This window comes from Pogona vitticeps, chromosome 1 (assembly GCF_051106095.1).
Source record: "Pogona vitticeps strain Pit_001003342236 chromosome 1, PviZW2.1, whole genome shotgun sequence".
NCBI classification, from domain to species: domain Eukaryota; kingdom Metazoa; phylum Chordata; class Lepidosauria; order Squamata; family Agamidae; genus Pogona; species Pogona vitticeps.
The window spans coordinates 35633149-35647699 of NC_135783.1; the positions used below are offsets into that span (position 1 = coordinate 35633149).

The following is a 14551-nucleotide window of genomic DNA, read 5'->3' on the forward strand; positions in this document are numbered from 1 at the left end:
AAAACAGATATATAAATAAAATAGTTTACACAATTAGAAAAATTTTCTACAAGATGGAAGGAAGGACAAAATAAATCATAACAGAAAAGGAGGGGAAGAAAATTAGGAATTAACTGGGGGGGGGGAGGCCTGCCTAAACATCCATGTTTTCTGTTGATTCTTAAAAATACCCAGCGAGGGAGCTGTGCGAATCTCAGGAGGCAAGTTGTTCCAGAGGCAAGGAGCCACCGTCAAGAAGGCCCGGTTTCTTGTTTTTTCCTTCCAGGCCTCCCTCAGTGTCAGGCTCCTCAGCCTCACCTCCTGACTCGCACGAGTGACACGGGTAGAACTGGGTGGGAGTAAGCGTTCCGCCAAGTATCGAGGCCCTAAACCATTTAGGGCTTTAAATGTAAGCATCAGAACTTTGAAGTCAACATGGAACCAAATGGGCAGCCAGTGCAGCACGGCCAGAATAGGAGAAAGGTGATGGTATTTTCTCACTTCGCTAAGGAGTCTGGCCGCCGCATTCTGCACCACTTGGAGTTTCCAAGTCAACCTCAAAGGTAGCCCCATGTAGAGCGCATTACAGTGGTCTAATCTTGAGATTATGAGTGCATGAACCAAGGTAGTGAGTGCCCGCACATCAAGTTAGGGTTGCAGCTGGGCTATCCGCCAAAGATGAAAAAAGGCGGTGCGGACCACCAATGCCACCTGAGTCTCCATGGTGAGCACTGGGTACAGATGGATCCCCAGACTGCGAACCCCACTCTTTGCGGCAAGGGTCACCCCCCCAAACGAGAGGGAGTCACCCAAGCCGCCAATAGTGGGGGCACCCACCCTGAGGACCTCCGTCTTGTCCGGGTTCAGCCTCAGCCCATTTTCCTGCATCCATTGCAGTACAGCCCCCAGGCAGCGCTGAAGGAACAGAACGGCATCTCCTGCGGTAGGTGGAAAGGAGATGTAGAGCTGGGTGTCATCAGCATACTGATGACACGATGCCCCACACCCCCTGATGATCCCACCCAGCGGGCTCATATAGATCTTAAACAGCATTGGGGAGATAATCGACCCCTGTGGAACACCACAATTGAGACTCCACGGGGCCAAGACACTCTCCCCAAGCTGGACTCTCTGGGGTTGGACCCCCAAGAAGGAACGGAGCCAGGCAAGCACCAGGCCACCAATTCCCAACTCAGAGAGCCTCCCCAGGAGGATACCGTGGTCGATGGCTTAAAAGTCTGCCGAGATGTCAAGGAGAACCAGCAGGGATATTTTACCCCTGTCAGCCTCCCTCAACAGGTCATCCTACAGGGCGACCAATGCCGTCTCTGTACTGTGGCGCGGCCTGAAGCCCGCCTGAAATGGATCCAGGGCATCTGTTTCATCCAAAAGAGCCTGAAGCTGGTCAGCCACCACCCTCTCCACCACTTTACTGATGAAAGAAACATTGGCGACGGGTCTGTAATTGCCAATTTTGTCCGCTGCCAAATTTGGTTTCTTTCTATGGGCCTAATGAGTGTCTCCTTGAGGGCAGGAGGGACCCTGCCCTCAAGGAAAGACCCATTAATTATCGCTGTGGCCCATTCAGTCGTTGTAGGCCTGGCTGCTTTGATTAGCCAGGCCGGACAAGGGTCAAGGGAGGAGGAGGCACGACAGCGATCAAGTGCTTTGTCCACAATATCCGGTGTCACAGCCTGAAAGCAGTCAAGGATTACCGGGCAAGACGGAGTGCTGGACATCTCTGCTCGACTCACTGTATTTAAAAAAGGAGAGAGATCCCGGCGGATGGCCTCCACTTTAGATTGAAAAAATGCTGCAAATTCAGAAGGTAAAAACAGATAGAGCACTGATCCTCCATGCCCTGGCAAGGTGGCAGGCAGAAGTGGACTAGCTGGGCACAGCCTGAGACTGAAACAGCACTGTGCCTCATTTGCCCACATGCAATGGTTCCCAACCTTTTTTAGTTGCATATCTCTTGGCAGCCTATTTCCATAAATTGTAGCTTTCATGTTAGTAAAATGTTTGTAATCAATATGGTTGCTGTTATTTCAGATTTATATGTTATAACTGTAACTAAACATGTTGTTTTTAGAGAAAGACTTCCCACCATTTGTTAGAATAACAAAGTGGGGAAACAGGGCTTTTCTCAAGGTTAAATAATGAAGAAGACCCACTCCACCATTTGTTATAAAATTCAATTAATTTAACAACTTTTGACTTGTATTGTGACTTACACTGTTAACGTATGTGCTTTTCCCTACTGTTACTCAATTTTTTCATGTACCCATAAATGTCCTGGCTCATTGGGAATTGCTGCCCTTATGCAATAGACACTGCCATTGCTGGATTCATGAACATACATTTCTCTTTGTAAAAAATAACAACACTTTGAATGAATAGCTCAGAGGTTTCTTTCTTGAATTACTGAAGTTTTTTGTTTTCAATATACAGTGATTTAAGGACATCCAGAACATGTCTTTTGGAACTTTTCACAGATTTGAGTTGTAATCCAGACATGATAAAAAATGCAACTGACTCTTATTTTTCCCTCTTGAAAGGTAAGCAATCTGTGCAGCTAACCTAATTACCGTTTATTATTGGTAGCTTCCTTAAATGAAAGTGCATCACAGAAGCCTCTGAAATCTGTGCTTTATGCTTTACAGCAGAGAGTCTATACTATGTTAGAGTATTTGTAGGTTGGAAATTGGAATGGAGGGTGGTCCTGATGGTCTAGAGGCTGTCTGTCTCTTTAAACCAATGTATATGAAACATGGAAACTCGTGGAAGAATGCTGTCGGACTCTGAATACCTTCTTCAGTATGGCAAGTTTTTCCACTTAAATATTGAAATACTTTTTTGTAATATGTAAGGAGCAATTTGTTTCAGTTTATTTTGAAAAGTTTCAAACAATCAGAGCTATTGAACAGCATACACAAATAAACAAACTCTTGAATGAAAAGTGCAATTTATGGTGAACTCCCTAAGCATATCTATTGAGAAGGAAGCAGGGTGGATTTGATTTAAATCATGATTTAAGTCACTAGTTAGTTGGGCTTAATATAAATCATGTTTTTTCAAGAAAGGCTCACTCATGTTGGTTGATATAACCTTAATATTTACAAGCCAGATGAAGGTTCCATTTTTAGAATAATACATTTTCAGGTAGCTTTGCAGTTATAACAGAAAATTAATTATTGTTTGGTTTGCACTGTTTTCATTTTGTACACCTGCCTGCCAAATCTATATGAAGAGGAACTATTTTAAAATATCCCCAAACTGGGTCAATTTTATAGCGTGTTACCATTGTAAGTTTTCTGTTCAAGGGAGCGAATATCATGAAAACTCTCAAATTGCATTCACAAAGATCTGAAGCATTCTGTAAAAGTTTCACTTTTATTTGTACTGCTTGCCCTTCCTTCTTCATACTTGGCTCTTAACATCTCCTTGTCCATATCTGCTCCACCTCAAACAATCTTGTGTTCATTGAATTTCTTGAAACTTAGCCTTTAAGAGGTAAGGAGTTGATTCTGTATACATAGATTTAGAGACAAACAGTAGAATTAAGGTGTCTTTCTGAACAAACATGTTTGTTGTTAAAAGAGAGAGATATTGTCTTTGCAGACAAAAAGTCACAATTTTGAGAACTACAAACCAATCAACCAAATGCTTACAATAGGAGGCACCCGTTAATTGCTTAGCTGCTGCAGAAATGTGACTTTTCTTATTTTTAAAATGTTTTTTCAACAATCATTGCTTTAAACAAATTATCATGGATTTTATTCCCCTGGAGGAAGTCCCAGTGGCTTCAGCAAGACTTTCTCTTAGATGAATAGACATAAAGATTGCAGCATTAAACTGTGTTGGTATACACATTTACCAGACAGTAAGCCTGTTGAACCTGGTGGAACTCAGTTCAAAGTAAATATGCCTCGGATTGTGCTATAAGTTACTTTATTTGTTTGTTTGCTTGCTTGCTTGCTTGCTTACTTGTTCGTTCGTTCATTCATTCGTTCATTCATTCAATTTATACCCCACCTATCTAGACCGAAGTTTACTCTGGGCGGCTAATAATAATGCATAAAAGTAAAAACAATATAATAAAATAAAAACAACAGTAATAATATAATTCAAAATGGTAAAAGTAATTAGGCGATGACAGGAGGAAAAGCCTGCCTAAAGAGCCAGGTCTTAGGTTTGCTCTTAAAAACACCCAGTGAGGGAGCCAGACAGATCTCTGCAGGCAGACTGTTCCAGAGGCGAGGGGCCACTGCTGAGAAGACCCGGTTTCTTGTACTTTCTCTCCAGGCCTCCCTCAGCGTTAGGCGCCTCAGCCACCTGTCTTGCCTAGAATGAGTGATTCGGGTAGATATAGGTGGGAGGAGGCGTTCCGCTAGATATTGAGGTCCTAAACTGTTTAGGGCTTTATATGTCATTATTAACACCTTGAAATCAATGCTGAAATTAACGGGCAGCCAATGCAAGGCAGCTAGAGTGGGGGAAATATACTGATATTGATTCAGAAAAGGACTTGTAGAGCTGGAAGTAGGCCCATTTTCCATTGGCTGGGAAAGCGAAACCCAGCCAAAGATGTATCAGCTTAACTCAATGGCCAAGCATCTATTAGTCTTTGCAGAGGTACAGACGTCACTTCAATTTAATCTTGTTTCTCACTTCTCCCTGTTTTCAGGCCAACCACTTAATAGGCTGTTTTGTCAGCTTTTGTCTTTATATGGTAGGCAACCATAATCTTTTTTTAAATTTATTTTAAAGAAAGGAGAGACAGAACAAAAGAAAATATCTAATAATAAAAAGGCCTAAACTACAGGAAAAACCCTTAATATACATAAACGGAAGAACTTAATGTATTACGCAATAATGCCCCTCTCATATGCTAGATAGCTGTAATCTTTTGTTACTGTTGTAGTGGGAAGAGCTAAGCTACTCTAGCATTATAGGGCTGTGTATAATAAGTTGAAGTAACGAAAAAACATACTTTTTCTTTTTTATATGGAATTATAAACATTGTCTACCAGAAGGAATTGATAGTTTTGTTAGGTGCCATGATACCTTTTACCTAAGCTTTTGTTCTATTAAATACATTTAACTGATTGTCATATATCCCTCCCACCCATCCTCCTATTTCTCCTGTTATATAAGTGGGACATGTTACAATATAGAGTGTTCCTGTCTTGGGTTCATGGCACTTCCAGGGTACTTCATTCAATTGCTATCTGCAACAGAAAACATATGTTCTGCTACTGTAATCACTGAGATGGTCCAGGCCTTATGCTTAGGTATTTTATTTTTTAAAAAAATATATTGTTTTGACCTTTGCAAATCTTACAGTTTTTCCCCAAGCATGTTACTGCTTCCTTCTTGTGTGTATTTAATGCCAAAATAGTTCAGCATGTAATGTATGAAAAAAATGCATATATAAGACAAAGAGTTGAAAACATCATGGAAGATCAAGATGACCATATTGAAATGATAATTTTGACCTTTATTTGGAAACATGTATTATCATTATAATTATTTTAACAGGCTTTATAGCTTCACTGGATGACTCTTCACAGGACAGCAAGCTGAGATACATTCAGAATTTTAAGTGGACAGACACTTTGCAAGGTCAAGTACCAAGGTACACATACATTTTGTTTCCAGTTCCTGTTACCTGTGTTTCCCCAAAATAAGACATGGTCTTTTATTATTTTTTGCTCCACCAATGCATTATGGCTTATTTTCAGGTTTTTTTTTTCATGTACAACAATCTATATTTATTTAAATACAGTCATGTCATCTTCTGGTTGCTGCACAAGCTGCACAATGGTGGAGGGAAGGTTTCATTTAACTGGGGCTTATTTGGGGGAGTAGGGCTTACATTACCAGCATCCTGAAAAATCATACTAGGGCTTATTTTCATGGAAACAGGGTATGAAATAATCTTACCAGATGTAGTTGAAATAGTTAAGTAATTTGACAGATTACCAAGTTCATATTGTGATGTTACAAGACTTTTATTTTTTCCTTCTTTCATAAAAAGAAAGGACCTACTTGTGACAAATAGTACTTTACTTGCTATAATTACAAACCTAAGTGAAAACCTTGTAGGTTGAATCCTCTGCATGCCACCCAAGCTCAGTGAGATATACTCCTGCATTATAACATTTTGCTATGGAAAAGCATGGAGTATGTGCTTGGATTCTTCATGAGCAATGACCTTGTCTTCAGGCTTCTCTATTCTGTGCATCTTTGATTCTGTTTTTCTTTTTAGCAATAGTTTTCTATTTTCCACAGTTATGAGACAACTGAAGTGTACTTGAAACTAATATATTAAGTGGTGCATTAGTGCTCTGTACAGCTTCTTTGGGGCGTCCTTACAGATATAAGTGCCCTATTTCTCCTTCTTCTTCTCACATTGATGGACTCAATCATCCATTTTCTAATTAGATCAAGCTTTGAAAATATGTAGTTTACAGACATATTGATGTAAATCATAGATATCTTTATGTTCTTAGATAGTTCTTTCAGTGACTGTTAGCCAAATGGGAACTTCAAGATTCAGAGGTAATATGCCTCTGAGTACTCATTGCTGGGGGCCAAGGGAGTGAGACATTTTCTTCAAGCTCAATTTCTGGGCTGCAAAGCACCTGAGCGGGGTGGTGGTGGATTTAGCTTCCTGGACTACAGCTCCCAGAATACCTTAGCCAACATGGCCAGTGACCATTCTGTTTGGGAGGTTCTGGGAGTTGTAGTCCAGACAAGATCTATTATCACTGCTTTGCCCAAAATTATTGGATTGCTCTTTGGAACAGGGATGCTGGGCCAGATAAAAGTTTGGGTTGAACTCCTTTGATATCATCATGCCTATTTCCTTAATTTGTGTCAGGCTGTGGCTGCCCCATGAGGTTACTTCCTTAGCTGTTTCTTCCTTTTCCACTTCTTTAGCTTTTGTTAAGAGAGTTCACATAGCCCCAAATACTGTATGAATATTCAAACAAGAGTAGTGCAGTTAGACAAGTTGTTGGTGCACGAAAACAGACATTTTGCATGGTTTTTTAAAAAGAAAAGTTCTGCCATGTGACAGTGGTCAGAATCCTACTGGTAATCACGTAAAGTGTGCAAAATTTGCTGCAGCAAATTGTGGCTACTTGATGAGTTGGTGGAGTGCACTCGTATGTTGCAGAGCTGCAGCAGATTATATGAACTTTAATGCAGACGGCAGGAGAATTCTGGCTAGTATAAGCTCAGATGGCTAAGCAATAACCAGCTAAAGATTGATACAGTGTGCATGAAGATTTAAGAATTTTGTTTTTTTGAAAATATTGTGAAATATACATTTTCAGTTGTACTCAAGGTTCAGTAGTAACTTAGCTGGGTGGTATTTCTGTGTTTTTCACTTTGGTGGAGAACATTCATAGAGCTTTCCCCCCCCCTCCAGAGTTATGCTTCAGCCATTCTTGATTGAGACTAAAACAGAGCTCAAGTTGTTCCTGACAAAACAATTGTCCTTTTCAAGCTCTTATGTGAAGAGCATACATTTAAATACTTCAGTGTTTGCTCACATGATTTTGAATGGGTGGATGCAGAATGGGTGCTAAACACTAGAGGTTTTTGTTTTGTTTTATTTTGTTTTCTGATGATGAAGTTGTGTATGCACTTGCCTGGGAATAAGCTACACTAAAGCTGATGGAGCTTGTTTCTGAGTAGCTGTGTATTGAGCTGTAAATGTTCAAAAATGCTGTGAATGTTTAAAATATCAGATTAGAAAAATTACCTTTCTGAAATACATCTCCCAGAATCCCCCAGCCAACATAGTTAGTGGCCAATGGAATCTTAGAGTAGTGATTAAAAAAGAGTAATTTTTCCAAACTCTGTGAGACATGAATGGACTTCCTTGTGTGCCACAGTCCTAAATTAGATGTTTTATAAAAAGGACAAAAAATATACTACTGCTTTTGTTGTTGTTTTCCTTTAGTTCCCAGCAGGATGCTGTTTTTGAACTCATTTCAATGGGGTTTAATGTGGCTTTGTGGTACACTAAGTATGCGTCAAGGTTGGCAGGGAAAGAAGAGTAAGTATTTTTGATTTTCTAATTATTTCTTATTCTCACAACTGACTCTGTGCAGTTAGGTATATCTGAATGTGTACTTTGAAATTGGTGATTTAGTTGGAGCTCAGTTTGCACAGGATTGTTGTCTATGTTGCCAAGCATCTCTTGTGGTTGTTAGCCTATAATCCTTCTGTATTATCACCAGGAGCAAAAACATTTCAAAATGTGTTGTATACATATATAGTACCAAGCTGTATCAAACCTAGTCCTATCCATCCTTACTTGGAAATGTCCTGTAGAATTGGATACAACTGCAACTTTTGAATTCTTCCTATCAAACCTAATATTTTTGTGCATTATCTTAAAGTATCTATTCATGTGGCCTATTCTGCACATGCTATAAGGCAATGGTTCCCAACCTTGGGTCCCTAGATGTTTTTGGACCAAAACTCCCAGAAGCTTTCACCACTGGTTGTGTTGGCCAGAATTTCTGAGTTATTAGTCCAAGAACCTCTGGGGACCCAAGGTTGGAAACCACTGCTGTAAAGCAATGCTTGTGTTCCCATATTGAACTGATGCTGTAAAATTTGTTACTTTCTAAAGGGAACTGTGGGTCACAGTTTAGTAGTTGTGACACACATAAGGGTGATGATTGTATACAGTGGTGCCTCGCATAGCGAGGTTAATCCGTTCCGGATTAACCTTTGCTATGTGAATACTTTGTTAAACGGAACAAAAAAAGCCATTGGAACGCATTAAACATCGTTTAATGCGTTCCAAATCGGCTGAAAACTCACCGTTTAACGAAGCCTTCCCATAGCCGGCAGCCATTTTCGCGCCCTCCCCTCGCTTAACGAGGGCGCGAAAACGCTGCGCGCGGCCATTTCGGCTGTTCCAGCAGCCATTTTGGACCCGCCAAGCAGCTGATCCGCGGGTCGCAAAGCAAAGGTTGGTAAGCGAAACGCTTACCGATCTTCGCTATGCGAATTTCGGCCATAGAGGCCATCGGTATGCGATCGCATTTGCAATCACAAAAACCTAATCGCTATGCGATTTCGTCGTTATATGGTGCGCTCATTAAGCGAGGCACCACTGTACTGAGTTTGGTCAGGGTTTTTAATGGAGGAGGGTACCATAAGTCACTGCAAGGGCATCTGCTTTACATGGAGCAGACCACAAGTTTCATTGTCTGGTATCACTAATGAAAAGTAGAAGGTGATAAGGAAGGCCAGACCAACATTCCTGCCATCCGGGGAGTCGCCATCATCTGCTGCCCCACAGGCACTGGGTGAGAGACAGTGTGGCTGTGCTGCTGTCGGTTGCCAGCCTTCCTGGGGGAGCTTGGCTTGGACTCCGTCTGCCTTGCAGGACTGGGCCCTCGTTGCTTCTTCTGGCTGCTCCACCCCCGCCTCAACACCAGCCACCTGGCTCAGGGGAGAAGGGGCTTTAGAAGGGGTTTTATTGTGTTTGGGTTGTCAGTTGCCATCAGGTTGAGTAAGTAGAGACCCACAGTGGATCTGAGGGAACAGGAAGGGGCAGGGCATTGGAGGGGGCAGCCATTGAGGTGGTGCTGGGTAGGGGAAAGAATAGTGGTGGGGGGGTAAAGAGGTTAGATATTGTACATCTGTCCCTTCTTCTGGTCGTACCCCCAACCAAATGGTATCAGGTGACCATATCAGCAAACCTTCGAGCCACCTGGTGCTGTTGATGAAGGCCAGGTCAGTACAAAATAAGACTGCCCTCATCCATGATGTAATTCTGGATAAGGCTGCTGACCTGGCCTGTATTACTGAGACCTGGGTAGGAGAGGAGGGTGGTGTTCCCCTCTTTCAGCTGTGTCTGCCTGGGTACTTGGTCCAGCACCAATGTTGCTCGGAGGGTCGGGGACGGGGAGTTGCTATAGTCTATAGGAATTCTATCTCCTTGACCAGGCTTCTTATCCCTTTGAAAGGAGGTCTTGAGGGCCTGTATTGCATGTTGGGCTTACAAGACAGATTGGGGATTTTGGTGGGGTACTGCCCACCCTGCTGTGTGTACCAGCAGTCTCCCTGCCAGAGCTGATACAGGTAGACCTGGTGTTGATGACTCCCAGGCTTTTGGTGCTGGGGGACTTTAGTATCCATGCCGAGGCTGCCTTGACTGGGGCGGCTCAGGACTTCATGCCCGCCATGACAGCCATGTGGCTGTCTCAATGTGTCATTGGCCCGACACATGAGAAGGGACATACTTTGGACCTGGTTTTCTCAATGTGACTGGAAGATGGTGGTTTGGATGTGGAGGGGCTGGTTGTGATCCCATTGTCATGGTCAGACCACTTCCTGGTCAAGTTTAGTCATCTGCTCCTCTCCTCTGCAAGGGTGGGGGATCTATTAAGATGATCCGCCCTTGAAGTTTAATGGTTTCCTGAATGCTCTGGGGGATTATCCGTCTGGTATGGTCTGTGTTCCTGTTGAAGCTCAGGTCACCCTATGGAATAGGGAGATGACCAGGGCGGTTGACACGATTGCACCTAAACGCCCTCTCCCTGCACGCAGAGCCCAGACAGCTCCTTGTTATACATCTGAACTGTGGCCGATGAAGTGAGAGGGGAGATAGCTGGAGCGTAGGTGGAGGAAATCCCGCTGGGAATCTGATCAAACACGACTTAGAGCCCATTTTTGGGCCTATTTCATGGCAATATGGCTGGCGAAATAGCAATATTACACCATCCATATTGCTTCCTCAGAATGTCATCCAGCAGATCTTCTTCAACCAGGAAATCCAATGGAGGTCCCAGACCACTCATCAGCTCTCTGTGATGAGTTTGCCATTCATTTTGAGGGAAAAATCACTGATTCACAGTGGGCTGGACTCCACCGTTACTGCAAAATCAGAGGATGCGTCCAGTGTGCTGTACTTAGGTCAAGTATTAATGGATGATTTTCAATTGTTGAGATCTGAGGATGTGGACAGGGTGCTTGGATCTGTCCGTTCTACCACCACTCCGCTTGACCCTTGCCCATCTTGGCTAATTGGAAGATCTGCCAGGGGGGTTCGCACCTGGGTCCAGGAGGCTGTGAATGCCTTTTGAGAGAGGGAGCAGTCCCTGTCACCTTGAAAAAGGTGGTAATTGGGCCACTCCTTAAAAAGCCTAACCTGGACCCAAGGCTGGTGGTTAACTACCGACCAGTGGCAAACCTCCCTTATTTGGGAAAGGTGTCCGAGTGGGTTGTTGCTGGGCAACTCCAGGCGCTGCTGGATGAAACGGATTTTCTGGATCCATCTCAATCAGGTTTCAGGCTGGGCTTTGGTACAGAGACTGCCTTGGTCACCCTTGTACGCTGACCTTTGCCAGCAGAGGGACAGGGGGAGTGTGACCCTGTTGATGCTCCTGGACCTCTCAGCGGCTTTCAACACCATCAACCATGGTGTCCTTCTGGTTAGGCTCACTTGGTTGGGAGTCGAGGGCACCGCTTTACCATGGTTCCGCTCCTTCCTTGCTGACCGTGTCCAGAGGGTGGTGCTGGGGGGACAGTTGCTCTGCCCCATGGCATTTACTGTATGTCATGGAGTTCCTCAGGGCTCAATACTGTCCCTCATGCTGTTTAAGATCTACATGGAACTGCTGGGAGATGTCATCAGGAGGTTTGGGCTGAGGAATCAGGGAACACATCAGACCTATTCTGTTGAAATTACTTTGGCTACCAGTCGCTTTCTGGGCCCAATTTGCTTGTTTTGATGTATAAAGCCCTAAATGGCTTGGGCCTTGGATACCTGAAGGACCACCTCCTACCATATGAACCTACCCAGCAGTTAAGATCTAGCGAGGGGGCCCTTTTAAAAGAGCCATCCCTCAAGGAGGTAAGAGGGGTGGCTTGTAGACAAAGGGCCTTTTCAGCAGCTGTCCCCAGACTATGGAACGCCCTCCCAAGGGAGATTCGTCTGGTGTTGACGTTGATGTTTCGGCGTCAGGTAGAAACCTTCCTGTTCCAGAAGGTTTTTAATTGAAATAATATCAACTGTGGGTCCTGATGGCAATTTTTAGAGCACTGTGTTTTTAATTGTATTTTAATTGTTTTATCTTTTTAAATTTTTACTGTACAGTGGTGCCCTGTTTGACGATTACCTCGTTAGACGAGGAAATTGCTTAACGCTGAGTATTTTGTGATTGCTATAGTGATCGCAAAACTATGTACGGGGTTTTTTCGTTTAACAACGATTGGTTCCCTGCTTTGGGAACCGATTTTTCGCTTAACGACGATCAAAACAGCTGATCGTCGGGGTTTCAAAATGGCCATCCGCTGTGCAAAATGGCTCCCCACTGTGTTTTAGGACAGATTCCTCACTATACAGGCACCGGAAACTGGCCGCCCTATGGAGGATCTTCGCTAGACGCTGAGGTATTTCGGCCATTGGAATGCATTGAACAGTTTTTCAATGCATTTCAATGTTTTGTTCTACTTTGCTTGATGACGATTTCGTTCTACAGCGATTTTGCTGGAACAGATTATCCTCGTCAAGCGAGGCACCACTTTATTTAAATTGTTGTAAGCTGCTCAGAGACCTTTGGGTAGTGTGGGCAGCATATAAGTTAAATAAATAAATGCTGTAATTAAACATGGGTACATTTGTGAAGTTTAGTATTCTTGGAAATTTACAGTACTCATAAATTGATAATCTCTTAGCATCACAGAAGATGAAGCTAAGGATGTCCATCGGAGTTTGAAAATGGCAGCTGGAATTTTCAGACACTTAAAGGTAAAAAAAATCTTTTTTTCCCAAAGAAAGCTTTATTTTCCCTCTGTTTAAATCATTTATTTATACTTTAGTTTTTTATTTGTTCCACACAACTCATTTTGTTGGTATTTCAGGTAGATGGTGTAGATCCACTGTTTCCACTAAGCTGTGCACCACTGCATTGGTGCTGCACAGTCACGCCAGCCTTGCCACCCAATCACTTCCAGTAACAGGGTCTGGGAGCAGCAACAGAGAAGGCCCTCTCACATGTCCTCACCAAACACACCTGTGAAGGTGGCAGGACTGAGAGAAAGGCCTCCCCTTGATTATCTTAATGCCTGGCCAGACTCATAGAGGGAGATGTAGTCAAGTCTGGGAGGAGTATACTTCAGGTGCTTCTTTAATGTTGAGGCTAGATTAAAGCAAAGTGCCTCTTCTGGCTGCTATCAAATATTGATCCATGTGATCCAACAGACTGGGTGGAGCCTATAACAGTAGTCCTGCTTGTTTGCCCCAAATGCAAGAAAATGCTTTTCTGCTTCTGAAGAGAGAAGGGCTTTTATAAAGTGCGACTTCATAAATCCTCAGATATTTCATTTCTATGCTTATGCGCTTGAACGTATTATCCATTGTATTTTTCCCCCTTAGGAAAACCACATCCCTAAACTGATCACTCCTGTAGAAAAAGGAAGAGATTTAGAAGCACGATTGATAGATTGCTATATTATCCAATGCCAAGCTGAAGCTCAAGAAGGTACCTAATCTTTTTAATGGTCCTTTTTTTGGTGGATTTCTTTAGCTGTTCTGCTGAAGAAGTCGAGAGTGGAATGTTGTTTGTTACAAGTATTTGGAATTTCACCTTACCCAAGGGAATGCAACATTAATCAGTCAGTCACATTAATGAAAAAGAAAAAGAAGTCCATCTGCTTCAGGGATTTTCAGAACCAAAAAGTTGTTATATACTATTTCTGTACTTGGCCTTTTTGTTCATTATTGCCTACTCTGACATTCAGCATCTTTCTAAGGTTATAGAGAGAGGCCTTTCCAATCAACTACTGCCTGTTCCAGCCAATTAAATATATTTGGGATCAAACCTGGAGCATTCTGTACTATGTCACTGAGATACTGAAATGCCCTAGCATTGAGCTGCAGTATCTCCTCTTAGTAAAAACAAAACAAAACTGGGTATGAAACTACGAGATCATTTCTTTAACATACTTTTCTTTAATATATTAATAAATAAATATTTCCATCCAATGTCACTATATTCAATTATTTGAAATAAAAAGTGAAGTATGTTCCATTTGAGTACGACTTATAGCTAAGTTGTCATCCATATTTGGATAATAAAATCTGTGATTGGGTTACATAATGACTTATTTGTAATTACACTTGTTTTGTGTCTTAGTGACAATTGCCCGAGCGATTGAGCTGAAACATAATCCTGGTCTAATAGCTGCTTTGGCCTATGAAACAGCAAATTTCTATCAAAAAGCAGGTATGTGAAATAATGGTTTCTATGAATGCTTGATGATTCCCTATGTTGTTTAGTCGTTAAGTCTTGTCCAAGTCTTCGTGACTCCATGGACCAGAGCACGCCAGGCCCTCCTATCTTCCACTGCCTCCCAGAGTTTGGTCAAATTCGTGTTGGTAGCTTCAATGACACTATCTAATCATCTCGTCCTCTGTCGTCCTTTCTCCTCTTGCCCTCACACTTTCCCAACATCAGGGTCTTTTCCAGGGAGTCTTTTCTTCTCATGAGATGGCCAAAGTACCTGTACTGGAGCCTCAGCTTCAGGATCTGTC

The 14551-nt window shown here is 42.7% G+C and overlaps 1 protein-coding gene and 1 long non-coding RNA gene across 17 annotated transcripts in view; one reads left to right on the forward strand and one right to left on the reverse strand.

The window, feature by feature from the left end:
* LOC144585798 (uncharacterized) overlaps positions 1-14551 on the reverse strand; it is a 338116-nt gene that overhangs the window by 84466 nt on the left and 239099 nt on the right. The gene's annotated exons all lie outside the window — the stretch shown is intronic.
* Positions 1-14551, forward strand: part of BROX (BRO1 domain and CAAX motif containing) — a 35591-nt gene that overhangs the window by 9897 nt on the left and 11143 nt on the right. For all 16 annotated transcript variants that reach the window (XM_078382978.1, XM_078382982.1, XM_078382980.1 and 13 more), the window contains 6 exons: positions 2431-2537; positions 5521-5617; positions 7955-8050; positions 12694-12766; positions 13394-13499; positions 14154-14243. In XM_078382978.1, the coding sequence (XP_078239104.1) occupies positions 2431-2537; positions 5521-5617; positions 7955-8050; positions 12694-12766; positions 13394-13499; positions 14154-14243 (569 nt within the window). The remainder of the gene's footprint in view (positions 1-2430; positions 2538-5520; positions 5618-7954; positions 8051-12693; positions 12767-13393; positions 13500-14153; positions 14244-14551) is intronic.